This window comes from Giraffa tippelskirchi, chromosome 1 (genome assembly GCF_054371585.1).
Source record: "Giraffa tippelskirchi isolate mGirTip1 chromosome 1, T2T-mGirTip1v1.2.pri, whole genome shotgun sequence".
Taxonomy (NCBI): domain Eukaryota; kingdom Metazoa; phylum Chordata; class Mammalia; order Artiodactyla; family Giraffidae; genus Giraffa; species Giraffa tippelskirchi.
The window spans coordinates 117,409,239-117,426,847 of NC_137275.1; the positions used below are offsets into that span (position 1 = coordinate 117,409,239).

General features: G+C 39.5%; 1 protein-coding gene across 1 annotated transcript in view; it reads left to right on the forward strand.

Annotated features, from left to right (window-relative positions):
• NDNF (neuron derived neurotrophic factor) overlaps positions 1-17,609 on the forward strand; it is a 40,774-nt gene that overhangs the window by 18,216 nt on the left and 4,949 nt on the right. The window contains exon 2 of the mRNA XM_081529974.1: positions 12,101-12,289. Within this exon, the coding sequence (XP_081386100.1) occupies positions 12,101-12,289 (189 nt within the window). The remainder of the gene's footprint in view (positions 1-12,100; positions 12,290-17,609) is intronic.

Consider the following 17,609-nt stretch of genomic DNA (forward strand, 5'->3'; position numbering starts at 1 on the left):
TATTAAACATATCCTGAGTCTCCCCACTCCTTTCCACCTCTGCCATGAGGTTTAAGCCATCAACATGTCTACCGTGAACAACTGTAATAGCTTTCCCTTCATCGATTCTTTTTGCTTTTACAGAGATGAGTTTGGTTTTTGCTTTAACAATGATCCCTTCCCCCAAATCCATTTTCTATGCAATAGACAGAGTTTTTCCTAAAACCATGAACCAGATCATGGTTCCTGGCCTGCTTAAAGGGCTTTCCATCACACTTGGGATAGAATCCTAACTTCCTTATATGGTTTGCAAGGCTCTGCGTGGTGTTCCCTTTGCCTTCAGCTTTCCCCGTCACCCACTCTGTTCTGCATGGACATCTTTTCCTCTCAGCGGTACCCCATGGCTGTGCCACCTTAGGGCCTTTGCACCTGCTGTTTCTGAGCCAGGAATGCTGTTTCCCCGGACATTTGTTTTACTGGCTTCCTTTCCTTTATATCTCACATTAAATGCCATTTCCTCCAAGAAACCTTCTCTAAATATAGTATCTAGAGGACTTCCCTGGTGGTCCAGTGGTTAAGACTCTGTGCTTCCAGTGCAGGGGACACGGGTTTGATCACTGGTCAGAGAAGATTTCACATACCACATGGCACAGCCAGAAAAATCGTATGTAAATAAATGTACATTTAGAGTAGGCATCACCACACTATCTTTCCCACAGGCCTCTCTTAACTCTCTGCATGGCAATGAAAACCAGTCAATAGTGTTTTCTTATTTATGCATCTGTATATTGCTATCACCCACACTGGAACATAGATTCACAAGGTCACCCGTGTCCTCAGAAAAGTGCCAGGCATGCAGCAAGGGCTCATTGCATATATGTTGAGGAACAAGACAGTGAATGAGTGATACGGACATAACTGGACTCTGGTGTCTGGGTATGTAACTTTTGTCTTCATAAGTAGATTATATATTCCTAGGATATTTCTTTTGAATCCTCATATTATTAACCTGGTGACTCAGACAGTAAAGAATCTGCCTGCAGTGCAGAAGACTTGGGTTCGATCCCCGGATCGGGAAGATCCCCTGGAGAAGGGAGTGGCTACCCACTCCGGTATTCTTGCCTGGGAAATCCCATGGACAGAGGAGCCTGGCGGGCTACAGGCCATGGTGTCCCAAAGAGTTGGATATGGCTGGGCCACTAACAGTTTGACTTTCACATTACCCACTTTAGTTTGGAATATGGAGTCAGAATTTAGAAAATTCTTATTCTTTTGAGTTTCAGCTCTTTTGACCATATTTTGGTTTTGGTATCCTAAGAAATCTATGGAGTATCTTACTGAAAAGTTTCTTTCCTGGAACTTTTACAGGAATTTATTTTACAGGCTAAAATATTTTACAGGCTAAAATAACTGTAAAAATATCAAATTTGTAGCTGATATACTATAGTCCCAACCTCCAGTGAGTCTACAGCAACCCACCTCTAGTGTGTTAATGATCATTTCCAAGAAAGGAGAATTGGGTTGACTTGCCAGTAGACTTTCACACTGATATTCTTCTATGCTATTACTGTGGTTGTGGAAACTCTTTCTCAAGGGTAACCTACAACAGTAACCATTCAGTTCATGAAATGAATGCCCATGTTTCCATAAAAGCAGGTTGGTTGTCCTTCACTTCTGTCTATAGCCTGTTCTTTCTTGTCTTAGAATTAGATACAGAGGAACCCAGGTTGCAGTGTGTCTTATTTCTGCCCTGTGCTGCCAGCTTTTGTAAGAGATAGGATGGACTAACCCTAGATGGACTCAAAGCTGCAGGGTACCTTGAGAACAAGCCATCATCAAGGATAGTTCTCCTGCCCACAGGGGATGTGTCTTAACTCTCAGTCTGTGGTTTTTCCACAGACTGGAAACCATGCTTCCTGACCTTGAGGATGGCAGGGGACAGAGATTTTGTGTGGAAAAGAGAATAGTGATTTTTGAAAAAGTAGCCTGTCTTGAAGAAATACTTGTCCTTGCCTCTGGGGTCTTTCTCCATGGTCTCAGGCACATGCGGTGACATTTTAAGGACCCTCTTCAGAACTCAGCCCGGGAATTTCAGTAATTGCTAAGAAACATAGGTTGTAAACCACGGGACTTTATAGTCTTTTAGCTAAGTTTTCACATCCTGTAGAAAGGTGCATTTTGCTTTTACAGATCTTTGCTATTAGTTCCCTACTGATCTCTCTTCACCTCTGCAGAAGAAGCTTTCTTCCTCACTTCTTGCTAGACTGTAAATAACTCAAGAAGAGAGGAAGTCTTGCACAAGTGGCATATCATTCAGTGTCCAGCACATGCAGGGGCTCAGCTGACCTTTGTTTAGCTCTCCCTGATGCGGCTCTCCGTCGAATCAGCTCCCTGCCCTCCCTGCCTCCCTCTCCCTTTCCTGAGTCTAGTTCATTCTCCTCTTCCTTCCACTCTGAGTCCTATTCTGTCCTCACCAGTTCTTGGGGATTTTTCACTCCAGCTCTAATAAGTGCTTATATATAGTCTCAACCACCCTTTCTCTCTTGGTAGGTGTTCACTTACTGTTATGCATAATTAACATCAGCTCAACTCAGTGGTCAACAGTGGACCGGTATGGGTGGGTATTCAGGGTCATTATACTTTCAGTGTATTTTTAGCGTGTTTCACACAGCAGGGACTCTGCTGACCATGACAGTTCATATCCCATCTTCAAGGCTGATATGTGATGCTGCTAGGTGCTGTTGGCACATTGCCATGCTCCATTAGCTGAATTTCGGTCGAGGATGGCCTGTGCCGTTTATGAACAACTTTGGGGAACATTGCACAGGAAGTCATTTCCATTTTGTTGCAGATCAACAGGAAATAAGGCTTAGCTGCCAAACTAAAGAAAGAAAAGCAACCGAGCATATTATTCCTCCCTTAGGAGCTTTCATTATTCCAGGAATCATTAGCTTCTAAGATAGTGAAAATGAGCCCAGCTATCACAGTTGTAACTACAGAGGAAATTCTGATTGGAGGAGGATATTTAGAATCTTGTTTCAGTTTTACTTTGCATTATCTTCTAAATTGCTTTTGAATTTATCATACCTTTTAACCACCTATCAGATGTATTTTAGGAGATTTACCCCTTCCTTTGGTAAAATGAATTTGGCTTCTTAAATCTAAGACTGCTCTCTATCTGTAGTACATTTATTTTGGCCATTTCTATTGTTCATTATTCTATTGGCATTAATGGTGCTGGAATACAAGGTTACTTCCTTTAAAACCTGATCCTCTTCCAAGCTATTCTTATTATGTAGGCTTGGCTATCTTTTAAAATTAAAGTGCCCCAGCCTTGGCCCTGCTATGAACTGCATACCATGAAGATCAGAGGGGAGGGGATGACAGAATGGAAACTTTATTCAGATCTTTGGCATGTTTTAATTTTACATTGCTTTTTCATACTAATTTAATTTCCTTCCAGAATGAAAGTTGGCAATCATTTAGAGACGTGGTAGAGGAGGTTGGAATCATTGCCATTGAAATGCCTGTGAAGGTCCCTAATCCATAGATTATTGACATAATGAACTCTAAAACCCTTAATAATCATTCCACTCTGTAATGACAGCCTGCATTTAGAGAGCTTTAGCCTATGAATTCTGTGCCCAAGCCTGACTCTGCTCTTAGGGCCTTAGGAGTTAGAAATGTTGCAGCTGCATTTGAGGTTATCAGGGAACAAGAGCTTACCCAGCCAGGGCAGAGGGCCACTCAGTGCTGACTGGGAGGCCTGGACTTCTACTTGCTTCTTTCACCCTTATCAAATATGGAAACATACCAAACCACAATATGCTCTGTTTCCCTCAAATTTTCAACCATAGCAGAGGCTATCTATATTTATAGGGACAACCAATTAATTTCAGTTAATATTCTCATTGTTTACAAAAGACAGGAGAGCAAAACAGCTTCTGGGAATTCAGGATTTTTTTCCCTTTATTTTTCTGCCTTGAGGGAATCTGTTGGTCCAGGATGGGCATTTTACTTTGTCAAAGTACCCACCGGCACAACCCCACCGACACCACCACCCCCCCGCCCCCACCACAACCCACCCCTCCTTGCTCACAGAGCAGACCCTAGCAGACATGGGGGGCCATTCCCCTGACCAAAGCTACATTTTTTTCTTTACAGCTAGATCAGATGCTTCAGATTTATTATGAGATGTGGCATGGATGATTCAAACAAAAACAAATGCCCTCGAGTTTAAAAATAGAAGTTTAAAGACTAAATGTTTGCACTTAAAAAGGAAAAGAAAATAACAGAAATCTCTGCGGCAGACCTTTCCTTAAAATTATCCTCACTAAATTATAATCATGCACTTCCAGTCTCTGTAATTAAACATTAGATTTTATTTATTCCAGATGCGTTTGTCTCTAGTAAATTCAGAATGCCCATCCTTCTTTTTGGTCATTGTAAATTTATTTCATGTTTGTGGCAGAAACACAATTGGGCTCATTGGATAGTTTTTAAGTGAATCTTAATGACTCGATGAATTTTCTAATTGTGTACTTCGTGTGGCCTATTTATCCTGATGAATCTGATCTTATTAAGTTTTATACCATGTAATGTCTATAAGAGCTTGATGACATTTTTTACAAATATGTTCACATGTCCTACAGGGAATTTGCAGGACCTTGGTTGGTGGGAAGGTGAATTTGCTTTGATCATGTTTCTCCTAGACAAGCAGAGCTGTCGCTGCTGTTCTAAGGAATCCACGAAAATGAGAAAGGTCACGATGCCTTAATTTATATGACATCTTCTATTCAGAAAGCCTTGGACAGTTCCATGAAAACCTGAAAGAACTTTTTATTTACCAGACTTGCAAATTTGTTACATTAGTAAGATAATGTAACTAAACAGCAGTCTATAAATATTAAAAGCAAGCTTTTTAGTGGTTTGAAATTTCTCTTTACTTCTAAGACAAGATTCTCAATTAGGATTTGTGGTTAAGTGCATTTAATACATATTTCAAAGAAGTAAAAATAATTAACCAGATTTATTTACTTATTATCCTGTTTACACCATTTCCAATAATACATTTTTATTTTCACTAAGTGAATCAGTAGATTAACCAAGTTGACTATGTTATTGGAGATAAATTTTGCAAAATGACAGTGGGGGAGCTGCTACTGACTCCCTGGGGAACATTTGATTTGCTTTTAGGCCTATTGTGGTTTTTTTGTGGTGACCGGGGTCATCCTGGCTTTTTAGTCAGTACATTGATAAATTGTTCAAGGTCCCTTTAATTTTTTTTCTTGCTTACCATATGACCATTTTATAGTCCTCAAGGTGTGTGGGAAAAGGATATGCCAGGTCAGTTTGACTATTTCTTTTAACTATACTGAAAGCTCCATAGAATAAAAAATTTATGTTAATGCCAAAAATAAAGTCTTAGGATTATTTCTGTGTCTTCAGTTACCCATCAGCTGCTCCACTCCTTACCTCTTTTGGAATAATACAAATGCTTCCTATCTCTTCACTGGCATTTTCTTTAAAACTAGTCCTCAGTTCATCTGCTATGGTCCACACTCCACTTTCCCTCTCTAGGGCCAGCAAGAGAGAGCCCAGCAGAGAAGGTGGAAGAGCAAGTGGGAGAAGCAGGCCCGATCATCACGTCCTCAGACATTTAAAGCGGTCCCTCTCCATCCTCCCAGAGTAGTGCTCACTCACGTTCCAGAGAGGGGGCAGCAAATATAGAAATAAAATGGTGTATATAAAAGGTGCTTCTTGTAGAACCTCTGCTTGTTTCCTCTAACATCAACTTTGATGGTAAAGAACCCATGTGTCAATGCAGGAGAGGGAGAGGTAAGAGACGCAGCTTGATCCCTGGGTGGGGAAGATCCCCTGGAAGGGGACATGACAACCCACTCCAGTATTCTTGCCTGGAGAGTCCCATGGAAAAAGGAGCCTGGCGGGCTGTGGTCCATAGGATCACAAAGAATTGGACACAACTGAAGTGACTTAGCACGCACACACACGCACACACACACACACAGACACACACAGCATCAACTAATGGGATTCATATAATGTGTCTGAATTGTTTACCTTAAATCTGTGTGTGTGTGTATCCTGTAAACTAATAACATTTAAAGTTATTTACTTACCTTTCTATGTATTTCTAAGTATAGAATACATGATACATCTCTTTGAACAATTATATTTCAAAAATAATTTCTTCTTTGACTCTAGGATGCATTGGCACTCCAAAGGATAAAACTGTTTCTCATCTCCAATAATCTAAATTACAATAATCTAGGTTAGAGATTGAGGTATATAAAATCATTAGGTCATTTTTCTTTTTTCACCTCAGCCTAGGTGAGATAGGAAGGAGTGTGCCAAATATGGAGAAAGCCTCTGACCAAACGAACAATCTCAGAGTTTTGGATTAACATCCACGTACCTGATTCATCAGAACTTTACAACTGAAACAGTTGAAGCCAGTCTTCTCAGTTTAATAGTATAATGCTACTGCTACTGCTAAGTCGCTTCAGTCATGTCCGACTCTGTGCGACCCCACAGACGGCAGCCCACCAGGCTCCGCCGTCCCTGGGATTCTCCAAGCAAGAATACTGGAGTGGGTTGCCATTTCCTTCTCCAGTCCATGAAAGTGAAAAGTGAAAGCAAAGTCGCTCAGTCGTGTCCGACTCTTAGCGACCCCATGGACTGTAGCCTACCAGGCTCCTCCGTCCATGGGATTTTCCAGGCAAGAGTACTGGAGTGGGGTGCCATTGCCTTCTCCGTAATAGTATAATACCACTTAGTTTTTCTGGGCTGAGAATCATTGTGCAACAAAGTTGATCAATCTGTCTAGCAAAATAAAAACATTTGCAACTATCTTAGCAACGTTCTACTTCTGTTGGAACTAGACCTTTGATCGTAGAAACACAGCAAGATTTCTTGATGTGCAGACACATTTCCTAGATTACCCACCAGATACCCATTACAGAAGTAATAATTCTGAAAGAGAAATTCTGAGAAATATTATTTACATTAAACTTTAAACCTAGATGAGCTCTAGGTACCTAGAAGGAACAAAAAGAAATGAAAAGTTATGCCATTAGAGGGCACTTTTGTAATCTTATAAGAAAAGTCTGTTATAGACTGGCTTACCCACAGCTTATTCCTAAGAAGGTATTTTCCCTTGCTTATTTAAAGTGACTAATTCTTAAGTCGATTGTTTAAGAACTTTTGGTAGAGAAAAAAATTCTATAAAATTTCATCCTTTAAACAATACTTACGTAAAGCTTTAAACTTGAATCAATGAATATAAATTGTAAAACTATGCGTAATATGTCTGCATAATAGTTTTTTGGTTAACTATATTCAATGCTTCTTTTAAATACATTTTGTTAGAAAAATTCTGCCCATAACCTGATCAAATTGAACCAATTATTAGGTTTCCCTAATAACTGAGTATGTTTTTTTCCCCAGCAGTAGACAAATGTTGTTAGATAACATTCTGAAAGCAATAATCCTATAGATATAAATTCCTGTTTGGAGGATCATTCTAACTTTTTTCCAGTTTTGTTGAAAAATGATTGACATACATCACTGTATAAGTTTAAGGCATACAGCACAATGGTTTGATTTACATACATTGTGAAATGATAACCACAATAGTTAACACCCATCTTCTCCTGTAAATACAATAAAAATAAAAGGAAGCATACTAATTTTAAACACTTTTCTGAAAAGTGTTTGTTTTGCCCATAACTGGTGTACCAATTAAAATGGTTAAAACTGTTTCAGAAACAAAAAGTGTGGCCTGACAAAATTTAAGCTGTGGAAATATATTTGTATAAAAGAAAGCAAAAGATAAAGTTGAGTCTACTCTCTGCTGGTGGTTATCTAAATAAAAATGTCTGTCTGAGCTAGTGAAGTCAGCAAGCCAGTAAAGTAATGTAACAAGAACAAGCTTGGTGTCAGGAACTGTAGAGTGTTTGAGATTCTACCCTCCTCGCAAGCTATCAAGTTAGCCTGTCATAGTTTCATGGATGCTAGGTGGCATGAGACTCCTGGGTCAGTGAAAAAGGACTTTATTACTCAGAACAATAGCAGGATCCACAGATCCACAGCAGTATCATTTTCTGCCACTCGCTCCCTGACCCCCAGATCACACAGGATGATGCAAAGGGGACCTGTTGGCACCAGTACATATAGTGGGGATTATTACAAGAGAGCAGCCCTGAGCTTAGGGAACTCAGGTTTTCATAATGGGTAATAATCACGCCTGCTGTTTGCTCCAGAAGCATTATCTTCAAGGCTATGAACAAACAAACATCCTTGAAAAGCTGATAATCTGGAACAAAGACAGTCAATTCTTCTGCTTCCCACCTATGCACAGACAAGTACAGAGTCCCATGGAGAACTGTCTTTTAACACTTGAATAAGCCTGTCACCTGAGGTTGTTCGCTTTACCTAACATTGCATTGCTAAGTAGCTGATGCTGAGGAATATATAATAATCATATTTACCACACTTTTAAAGTCACTCCTGAGACTCTATATTCCTCATATCGTGTTGTAATCACTATGTGATCTTACTCGTCCAAGCCTCAATTTGATTATTTTTGAGGAGAGATAAAATAATATTGCCTTCACCATATGGCTGTTGCAAACAGTATATGAGATAATAGATATAAAGCACTTAGAAGAGTGCCTGGCACGCATCACATACACAGCAAAATTTATTAATATTGTTCTTATTAATTTAAAATTTATCTCTTAAAATTAGCTGATTTAGTAAGAGAAAGTTCCTCCCATGGGCAGCTGAGGTTGCTGGAAAAAGTCCCACCAGTCATAACTAGCTAGCCCTCTAACCCTGGGGCTGACCCAAATATCCCAAATATCCTGGGGCATTGGGCACCTTGTCCTGTTCAGTTGTGTGCAGTTGACAGCTTTCAGGGCAAATACAGGGCTAATGAGGGAAGGCTGCCCTTGAGTGGTTCTAGGGCAAATGTACCTGAGTATCTCACACACAAGTGCTTCCCTGGCATGTTGGCTCTAAGTTCCTAATAAATATGGAAAGTCAAACTCTAACCATTTCTAAAGAGATGTGTTTTGTTATCTGGACTCCTCTGCTAAAGATTCAGAGATGCCACTACAAAGTAAACTGAATGTTACTTTGTTTTTAATATGTTGAAATACTGAGTATTTCTTTACACCGTGTGTGCTAAGTCACTTCAGTCGTGTCCAACTCTTTGTGACCCTGTGGACTGTAGGCCACCAGGCTCCTCTGATAATGGGATTCTCCAGGCAAGAATATTGGAGTGGGTTGCCAGACCCTCCTCCAGGGTATCTTGCTGACCCAGGGATCGAACCCGCGTCCCTTATGTCTTCTTCATTGGCAGGGGGATTCTTTATCTTTGCCACCTCTTTTATAGGAGCAGTGTATCAAATCCCATTTGAATTTTACATTTCTGTTATCTACAGGTCAAAGGGCATCGGAAGGGGAGGGATTAGGTGTCACGACTGGAGGTTCCATTCAGTTTTCTCCACCATGTCCCTACTTATTTGAAATAGGTTCACTGAGTTTTGATTTTGATCCGCCAAGCCATCTTTCATAGATATAATGTGTGTCTAGGAAAGTCACGCAAGCTCCCATTAACACCCCCAGCCCTCCTTGGGCTCCCCTCCTTGACAATCAGCTGGGTATCTGAGGGACAGATTATTTAATGAAACTTAAAGAGGGCTGGTTTTATTCCTAAAGTGAAAGGGAAAAGGGAAAGTGAAATCTCTCAGTTGTGTCCGATTCTTTGTGACCCATGGACTGTAGTTGGCCAGGCTACCTCCGTCCATGGGATTTTTCCAGGCAAGAATACTGGAATGGGTTGCCATTTCCTTCTCCAGGGGATCTTCCTGACCCAGGGATCGAACCCAGGTCTCCCACATTACAGGCAGACTCTTTACCATCTGAGCCACCAGGGAATCAGCTAGCTGTTTGGGAAGAGGATTTTAGTGCTCAGTCATGGTTCATTTTCAGATTTTAGAAAAACCTTCCATCCAAACCATTCATAAAATTGAGGTCCAGAATGTGAAGTGAATTGCCTAAGATTACACTTCTAATTAGGAGCCAAAACTAAAAAGCCAACTTTCTTAACATTCGGTCATTCAATGGCATTGAATATTCATTCGATCTCAATACAATTGAGAAATAAGATGGGAAATAAGAACCTCTATTGCTTTCTTGAGAGAGATTATAGAGGATAAATGTTTGGGCTTTGCAGTCAGATTCTCCTGGGTTTATATCCTTTCTCTGCTTATGTTAAAGGAGGTTTATTCTTGTTATAAGAACAGGAGATACTTCATAAGGTTACTGTGAAGATTAAATGCAATACCGCAGCTAATGAACTTAGCACTGGGTTTTGCGCATGCATGCGGGTGTGCTCAGTCACTGTCATATCTGACCAACTCTTTGTGACCCTGTGAACTGCAGCCTGCAAGGCTCATCTGTCCATAGGATTTTCCAGGCAAGAATATTGGAGTGGTTTGCCATTTCCTTCTCCAGGGAATCTCCCCGACCCAGGAATCAAACCCACATCTTCTGCATTGCAGGCGAATTCTTTACCTCTGAGCCACCAGGGATGCCTGCGTATTTTGCACACAATAACTCTTAAATACTGCAGATATTTTATATGGAAAATTGCAGAGCAATGATAGATAACGACTTTTGAAAAAGCAAGTTACATGAACCTTCTGAGCAAGCAAGCTCACTGGGAAAAATTACTTCTCAAACTCTCATTAAAAAAAAGAAAGAAAAGCATATTCCCTTCAATAATATGTTCAATTTTATGAATATATTTTTGGTAGCACTCAAAGAAGGATAAAGTTAAAGTCAAGTGATGGTTTAAGTAGAAGTGACCTCATAGCTACAGCAATGAAAGATAAAATTAAAGTCAAGTGATGGTTTAAGTAGAAGTGACCTCATAGCTATAGCAATGGCCTTTTAGAAACAAAACGCATTCAAATCATCTCAAATTATTGCAAATATTTGCATTTGACTCTGCACTATTTAAAGTACTTCACTTTAAAAGCAATATATTTCCCTAATGCTTGAATTCCCTGATGTATGTCGTCAAAGAGATAAGGGAAAACAACTCCTTTCAGAAATTTTTTCCGAGGAAAACCGGCACCAAATCCTTAAAGCAAGCAAAGCCTTTCACAAGCGCTTGATGTGGAAAGAAACTCACCTACCTGACGCTTCCTATAGGGAGAAGGACGCGTGCAGAAGGAGGTGTCCTTGAAAACATCCCTCCAGCAAGGTGCCCTAGAGGATGGTCCATGACTGTTTATGTTTTTTAATGAAAAGTCAGTGATTAATGCCAAAATGTAACTTAATGAAAACACTAGACTGGGGTGGTAAATACATAACTGCTGGAGACTAAGGCAAATGGCCTAACTATAGAACTTTCCAATGGTCTTTCTTGATTTGAAGTGGGAATCCAAGCCTGCTTTTTAATATGGTGAAGGTTTATATATAAATGTTGTGTTTAAGAGTCTGGTAAATCTGTAATACTAGACACTGGCAAATAGCTCCCCTTGTGATTTTGGACAAATTGTTTCACCTGTAAGAAAATTAAACTTAAAATGTCTTAAAATCTCTGATTTATGAAAAATCGATTTGCAGACTAAGAATATTTCTATATATGTAGGATCCTTAGTCAAATTTTAAGGAAGAATATAAATAACCGTGCAGTGGTCATTTTCTGGCTCTCAATGGGTCTCTGTGATTTATGTCAAGTTTCAAGCTTTGAGACAGCTGTATGGAGATATCTATAATGACCTCTTCTGCCATACTGAAGGGGAGATTTTCTGTCTCAATACCCAATGAAGTTAATGCACCAAGGGTTCTTTTGCTTCAAAATCTATTTAGTGTCTGAAATTCTGGTGAATTCATCATCAACTCGATGAAATACTTTGAAAAACAAACCAGCAAAGTTGCCCTCAAGCTCATGTGTATGTATCCAAAATACATAATGTGGTTCTTGCTGTCGAAACCAAAATAGTGTTAACCATTAGAAAGTTTGCAAATTGCCCAAGTGTTTTGCCTGTAGAATTAACATAAGCAATTATTTTTGTTGTCCCAGGATGGTGCCTCTCCACTGGTGTATGCTGTGGCTGCTGTTACCACTCAGCTCGAGGACCCAGAAGTTGCCCACTCGAGATGAGGAACTCTTTCAGATGCAAATTCGAGACAAGGCATTTTTTCATGATTCGTCAGTAATTCCAGATGGAGCTGAAATTAGCAGTTATCTCTTTAGAGACACACCTAAAAGGTATTCTCCCTGCAGTACTTCCTTTATCAATAAACTCAGAAAGGTTGTCTCTAAAATAGAAAGTAAACTTTTAGACTTACTTAGTTTATATGATTTGCAATCAATCTCTGAATGAAAGTGAATGTGTTAGTCGCTCAGTCATGTCCGACTCTTTGAGACCCCATGGACTGTAGCCTGCCAGGCTCCTCTGTCCATGGAATTTTTCCAGGCAAGAATCCTGGAGTGGGTTGCCATTTCCCTCTCCAGGGAATCTTCCTGACCCAGAGATCAAACCTGGGTCTCCTGTATTGCAGGCAGATTCTTTACCATCTGAGCCACCAGGGAAGCCCAGTCTCTGAATAGCATTGTGTATTTTTCTCTAAGTAAGAAAAAAAAAATGGTAGTGCCACTTCTAGTCACCAGATAGCTCTTTGATTCTCACTGATTGTGATCTTTCGGGGAGAGAGCAGATTTTCTTTTCTTCTGGGTGGTAGGAAATTTCTAAGTATGACTCTGGAGGATAAATGAAATTATTTAATACATGTGATTCTTCAAGGGTTTACATTGTCTTGTAAGGATATTTCTTTGATCTATATGATTGGGTTTTGAACGCATCAAACCAAACAGTGATGAGAAGTGATTGCTCATTTATCTTCATGCCAACATCAACAAATTGAGTTCATATAATGCTTCTAAATATTTTGACCTTTAAAAATTACATATACATCATACAAATAGATATATATATATCATATAAACTACATATATTTAAAGTTACTTATTTTGCAGTGCCCAAACTCCTCTTTATCATATTTCAAGAACAATTTCTCCTTTTAACTTGGGGCATCTTGGTATTCCAAAGGATAATACTATGTGTCATCATCAACAATTCCTTTTCCAAAGATGGAGGTATAGCAAATCATTAGGTCATTTTTCTCTTGTCACTTCAGTTTTGATTGACGCTAAGAATGGAAGGTGGTTCTCCCCTTCCACTGAGTGGCAAAGTCATGTTGCCATCTGGACAGTCTGAATGAGAGTAAATAATAAGTTTTCATATTGTGACTCTTGTGACCTGTTGGTTGGGCATCATTTCAGCACCACCTGAATGAAATTATTCATTTTAATGAAGGTAATAGATTAGGAACTGATTTGTCAGGAATACATAAAATAATTATGGCTCTTTCAAGGACATTCATAAGAATAAATAAAGGCACAAAATGCAAGGATAAGTGCACTGAAGGAACTTGGTGTCTTAGTATTTACAGGGATTTAGTCTGTGAAAAGAGGGGAGGGCAGGGAAGGCAGTTTTAATGATTCAAATTAGTCTTAAATATCAGCTGAATTCATGCCAAACCATTTTGCTTTTTATATCCTTTTGTCTCTTGAAATTTTTGAGTGAATCCAAATTTTTCTTTAACGATTTCTTTGATTTCCCATATGGACTTGTACACTGCTTTGCAGCATTCTTGAAAAGACAGCATTCTTTATTGTGCAATGATATCACTTAATCAAATAAATAGTTTATCCTTGATCTTCCAGTCTCTTAAAAATTAAATAAGTTTTGGTTTTAAGACCCATCTTAAAATTACATTTTTTTCCTTTCAAGTAACATGTTTTTATTATAAGACGTTTCAGAACAACACATGCTCCTTTCCTCCCTGTGTTTTCAGTCTTTTTATTTGTTCATTCTTTTGGTCTTTTCTTCCCCACAAATAATGATTGGAGACTTTGATATCTACATTTGGATGTAATGTTAACTTATACTAGTTAAAGAGTTGAAGCCACAGTCATTTCTAGAGCTAAAATATGTGACAGGAGATACGTATAGGCATTGTTGATATTACAGCTAAAGATGAAATTCCAGATAAAGTTTGACAGCAGAGAACAGCAAAAGAAAACAAATTCATTAATTATTCTTATGTTTATACATAAATTCCAGAGTCTAAATGGTTCATGGAGTGTTTATCCCTCAGCTCCAGCATTATAATTTGGAGCATATTTATCACATTTCTGTCTCTCTCACTAGCCAGTGAATACCTGAAGCTCGTAAATCATATCCTATTATCTCTGATTGCAGCTCCCTTCCACAAGTGTGCTGTGCATGGTAGACCATACATGTTTGTCAAATTGCTAAAGTTTATTCAGATTATCTTTTATCCCTAAATCATAAGTGTTTCCATATGAAAATGTTGACTTAGAGGGACTCCCTGATGTTTTATATGTATAATGATTACCTTGTGGAATGCAAGCATTGTTTTCTTTGTTATTGGTTGCTTATGGCCTGTATTCAAGTTACTAAGACACAGTTGCTTACTTTGGGAAATAAACTACTTTCTTGACTGAAATGAGAAGAGAAGATAATAAATGAAGTTACACATGGATTTCAGCATGGGTTAGCTCTGCTACCCACGTAAAAACCAAAAACAAAAGCAGAAAATTTTGAATACCTTTTATATTACATGATGCTAAAGAAATTATTTTGTCTTACCTCATTCTTTGTAATGTAGATAGGTTCAGTCGTGTTTATGTGGTTAGTATCACCTATGCAACCTGGCCAAGGGAACAAAACTCTACTGTCCAAATCTGACTGAATTGAAAATTAAACCATTTGACACCCATCTTTATGGATGCTTAAGGTACATAAAATTTCCATACTATGAACAATTCAGTCATCTAGTTATTTTGTCTGGATGATTGTCTATCTTTATTCTGAATAAGTCGTTTTTACTTTTATACGGGCTTCACTTGATTTGTCCTTCTACAGCCCTAACTGCACCCTCCCATTCCTAATTCATCTTTGAATAGGGGTGGGGGGGCAACATAGTTTTCCATTCAGATTTTGTATCTTCAGGTAGATTCTAAGCATAGGTATCCTCAGGCTAGAATAAGGTGGGTGTTATGATTCTTCTGTTCTATTTATTCATTTAGTAATTCATTCATTAAAAATGTTTATCAAGACCTTCTGCATGCAGAAGTCTCTGCTAAATGCTAGGAATAAACTGACGTGGAAAATGAACCCTAAATGGGCCTTTGTGGGGGAAATGACATAAATCAAATAATAATATAAATGTATACTTATTCATTACCCAAATTCAATAGGTGCCCCAAGTGAAAAGTGTAGGACACTCAGAGTATGTGCGAGAACCTGAACCACACGCATAAGAGAAAGTGAAGTGAAGAAGTGACATATAGTAAGGGCATGTACCTTAACTATATTTCAATTAAAATTATTTATTTTTTCATATATATATTAATAAGGACTAAAGGGTGTGTTTCAGGCAGAGAAAACATCCTAATGACTCAAAGATGGGGTTGAGTCTGGAAAACAAAAGAAGCCCTGTGTGGTTCAAGCAAAAGGGATAATGACATGACAGTGACATTGGCAGAGGTCCCACCACTGAGGAATTTTCGGGCTCTCTGACCAATTAAGCACTTTTTTCTGAAAGCAAAAAGCTAAACCTATTCATTAGTTAATTCAACAAATATTTATGAAGAATTATTTTGTTCCCTAAGTGTTGAACCAAATGTTCTGCCCTGTTGTAGTTTGCATTCTAGTCAGAAGAGGTGGAAAATAAAAAAAATAAACACAGGCATATGTAATACATCAGGTAGTGATATAAGTGCTTTGAAGAAAAATGAAGCGTAGAAGAACTTCATGAGTAGGAAGGTAATATCTTCTATAAAGAGTCAGAGTAGGTCTGTGGCAAGATGGTGCGATGCAGTGACTGAGCAAGTAAGGTCAACAGCTTGAGGATGAGCATCTCAGGTGGTTGTTATTCAGTTGCTGAGTGCAGTCCTACTTTTTGTGACCCCATGGACTGCAGCACACCAGGCTTCCCTGTCCCTCACTACCTCCCAGAGTTTGCTCAAACTCATGTCCATCAAGTTGGTGATGCCATCCAACCATCTCAAGCTCTGTTGTCCCCATTGCCTCCTGCCCTCAATCTTTCCCAGCATCAGGGTCTTTTCCAATGAGTCGGTTCTTCACATCAGGTGGCCAAAGTATTGGAGTTTCATCTTCAGCATTGGTCCGTCCAGTGAATATTCAGAGTTAGTTTCCTTTAGAATTGACTGCTTTGATCTCTTTTAGTCCAAAGGACTCTCAAGAGTCTTCTCCAACACCACAGTTCAAAAGCAGCAATTCTTCAGTGCTCAGCTTTCTTTATGGATCAACTCACACATCTCAAGTGGAGGAATAGCAAGTAAGAGGCCCTGAGGCAACAGTGTGCCATAAATACTCCAAAGAGAGCAAGGAGCTGAGTAAAGAAGGGAATGGATGGAGGAGACAAGTTTAGAGGCTTGGTTGGGGACCCAGATCATGGCAAGTTCTGCGGCTTTTACTCGGAGTGAAACAGGAAGCTCTTGAGGGTTTGTGGCAAGCATGTTCAGATTTAGGCTTACAAGGATATCGCCTTCTGGAAGGAGGTAAATAAACTAAGGAGGTCAAAGTGGAAATAAGACCATTCAGAAGGCTACTACAATGCTCAAGAAAGAAAAAATGATGACTTGGATCTGATGTTAACAGAGAAAGTGGAACAAAGTGATGGAGTCGGTATGCTTTCAAGACGAAGCCAAGAAACGTCTGCTGATCCAGTGTATGTGGAGTGGAAGAGAAAGAAAATATCAAGAATGACTGTAAAATGTTTGTCCTGAGCAACTGGAAGGTTAGGGTTGTCATTTACTGAGAAGATACAGAGAGGCTGATTGGGGGAGAGAATAAGTTTAGATTAGACACCCTGAGTTTGAAACTTTCAGTAATATCTAAGGGAAAATAGCAAGAAGATTTGGTTTGGTCACTAGGTTGTGTCCTATTCTTTGCAACCTCATGGACTGTAGCACACCAGGCTCCTCTGTCCATGGAATTCTCCAGGCAAGGATACTGGAGCAGGTTGCTGTTTCCTTCTCCAGGGGACCTTCCTGACCCAGGGATAGAACTTGGGTCTCCTGCATTGCAGGTGGATTCTTTACCAGCTGAGCCACCAGTCAACCCAGCAAGAAAACAGTTATTTCTAAAACTTAGTTAAGAATTCAGGCTGCGGCTTCCCTGGTGGCTCAGCGGCAAAGAACCTGCCTGCCAATGCAGGAGACAGGTGTTTGATCTCTTATCCAGGAAGATCCCACGTGCCATGAAGCAACTAAGGTCGTATGCCACAAGCACTGAGCCATCACTTTAGAGCCTGGGAGCTGCAACTGCTAAAGCCCGAGTGAGCTAAAGCTCAAGGCCATGCTCTGCAACAGGAGACTCGACCTCAGTGAGAAGCCTGTGCTCCGCAACAGAGTGTGCTGCAACTAGAGAAAGACCACACACAGCAGCAAAGACCCAGAGCAGCCATAAACACAT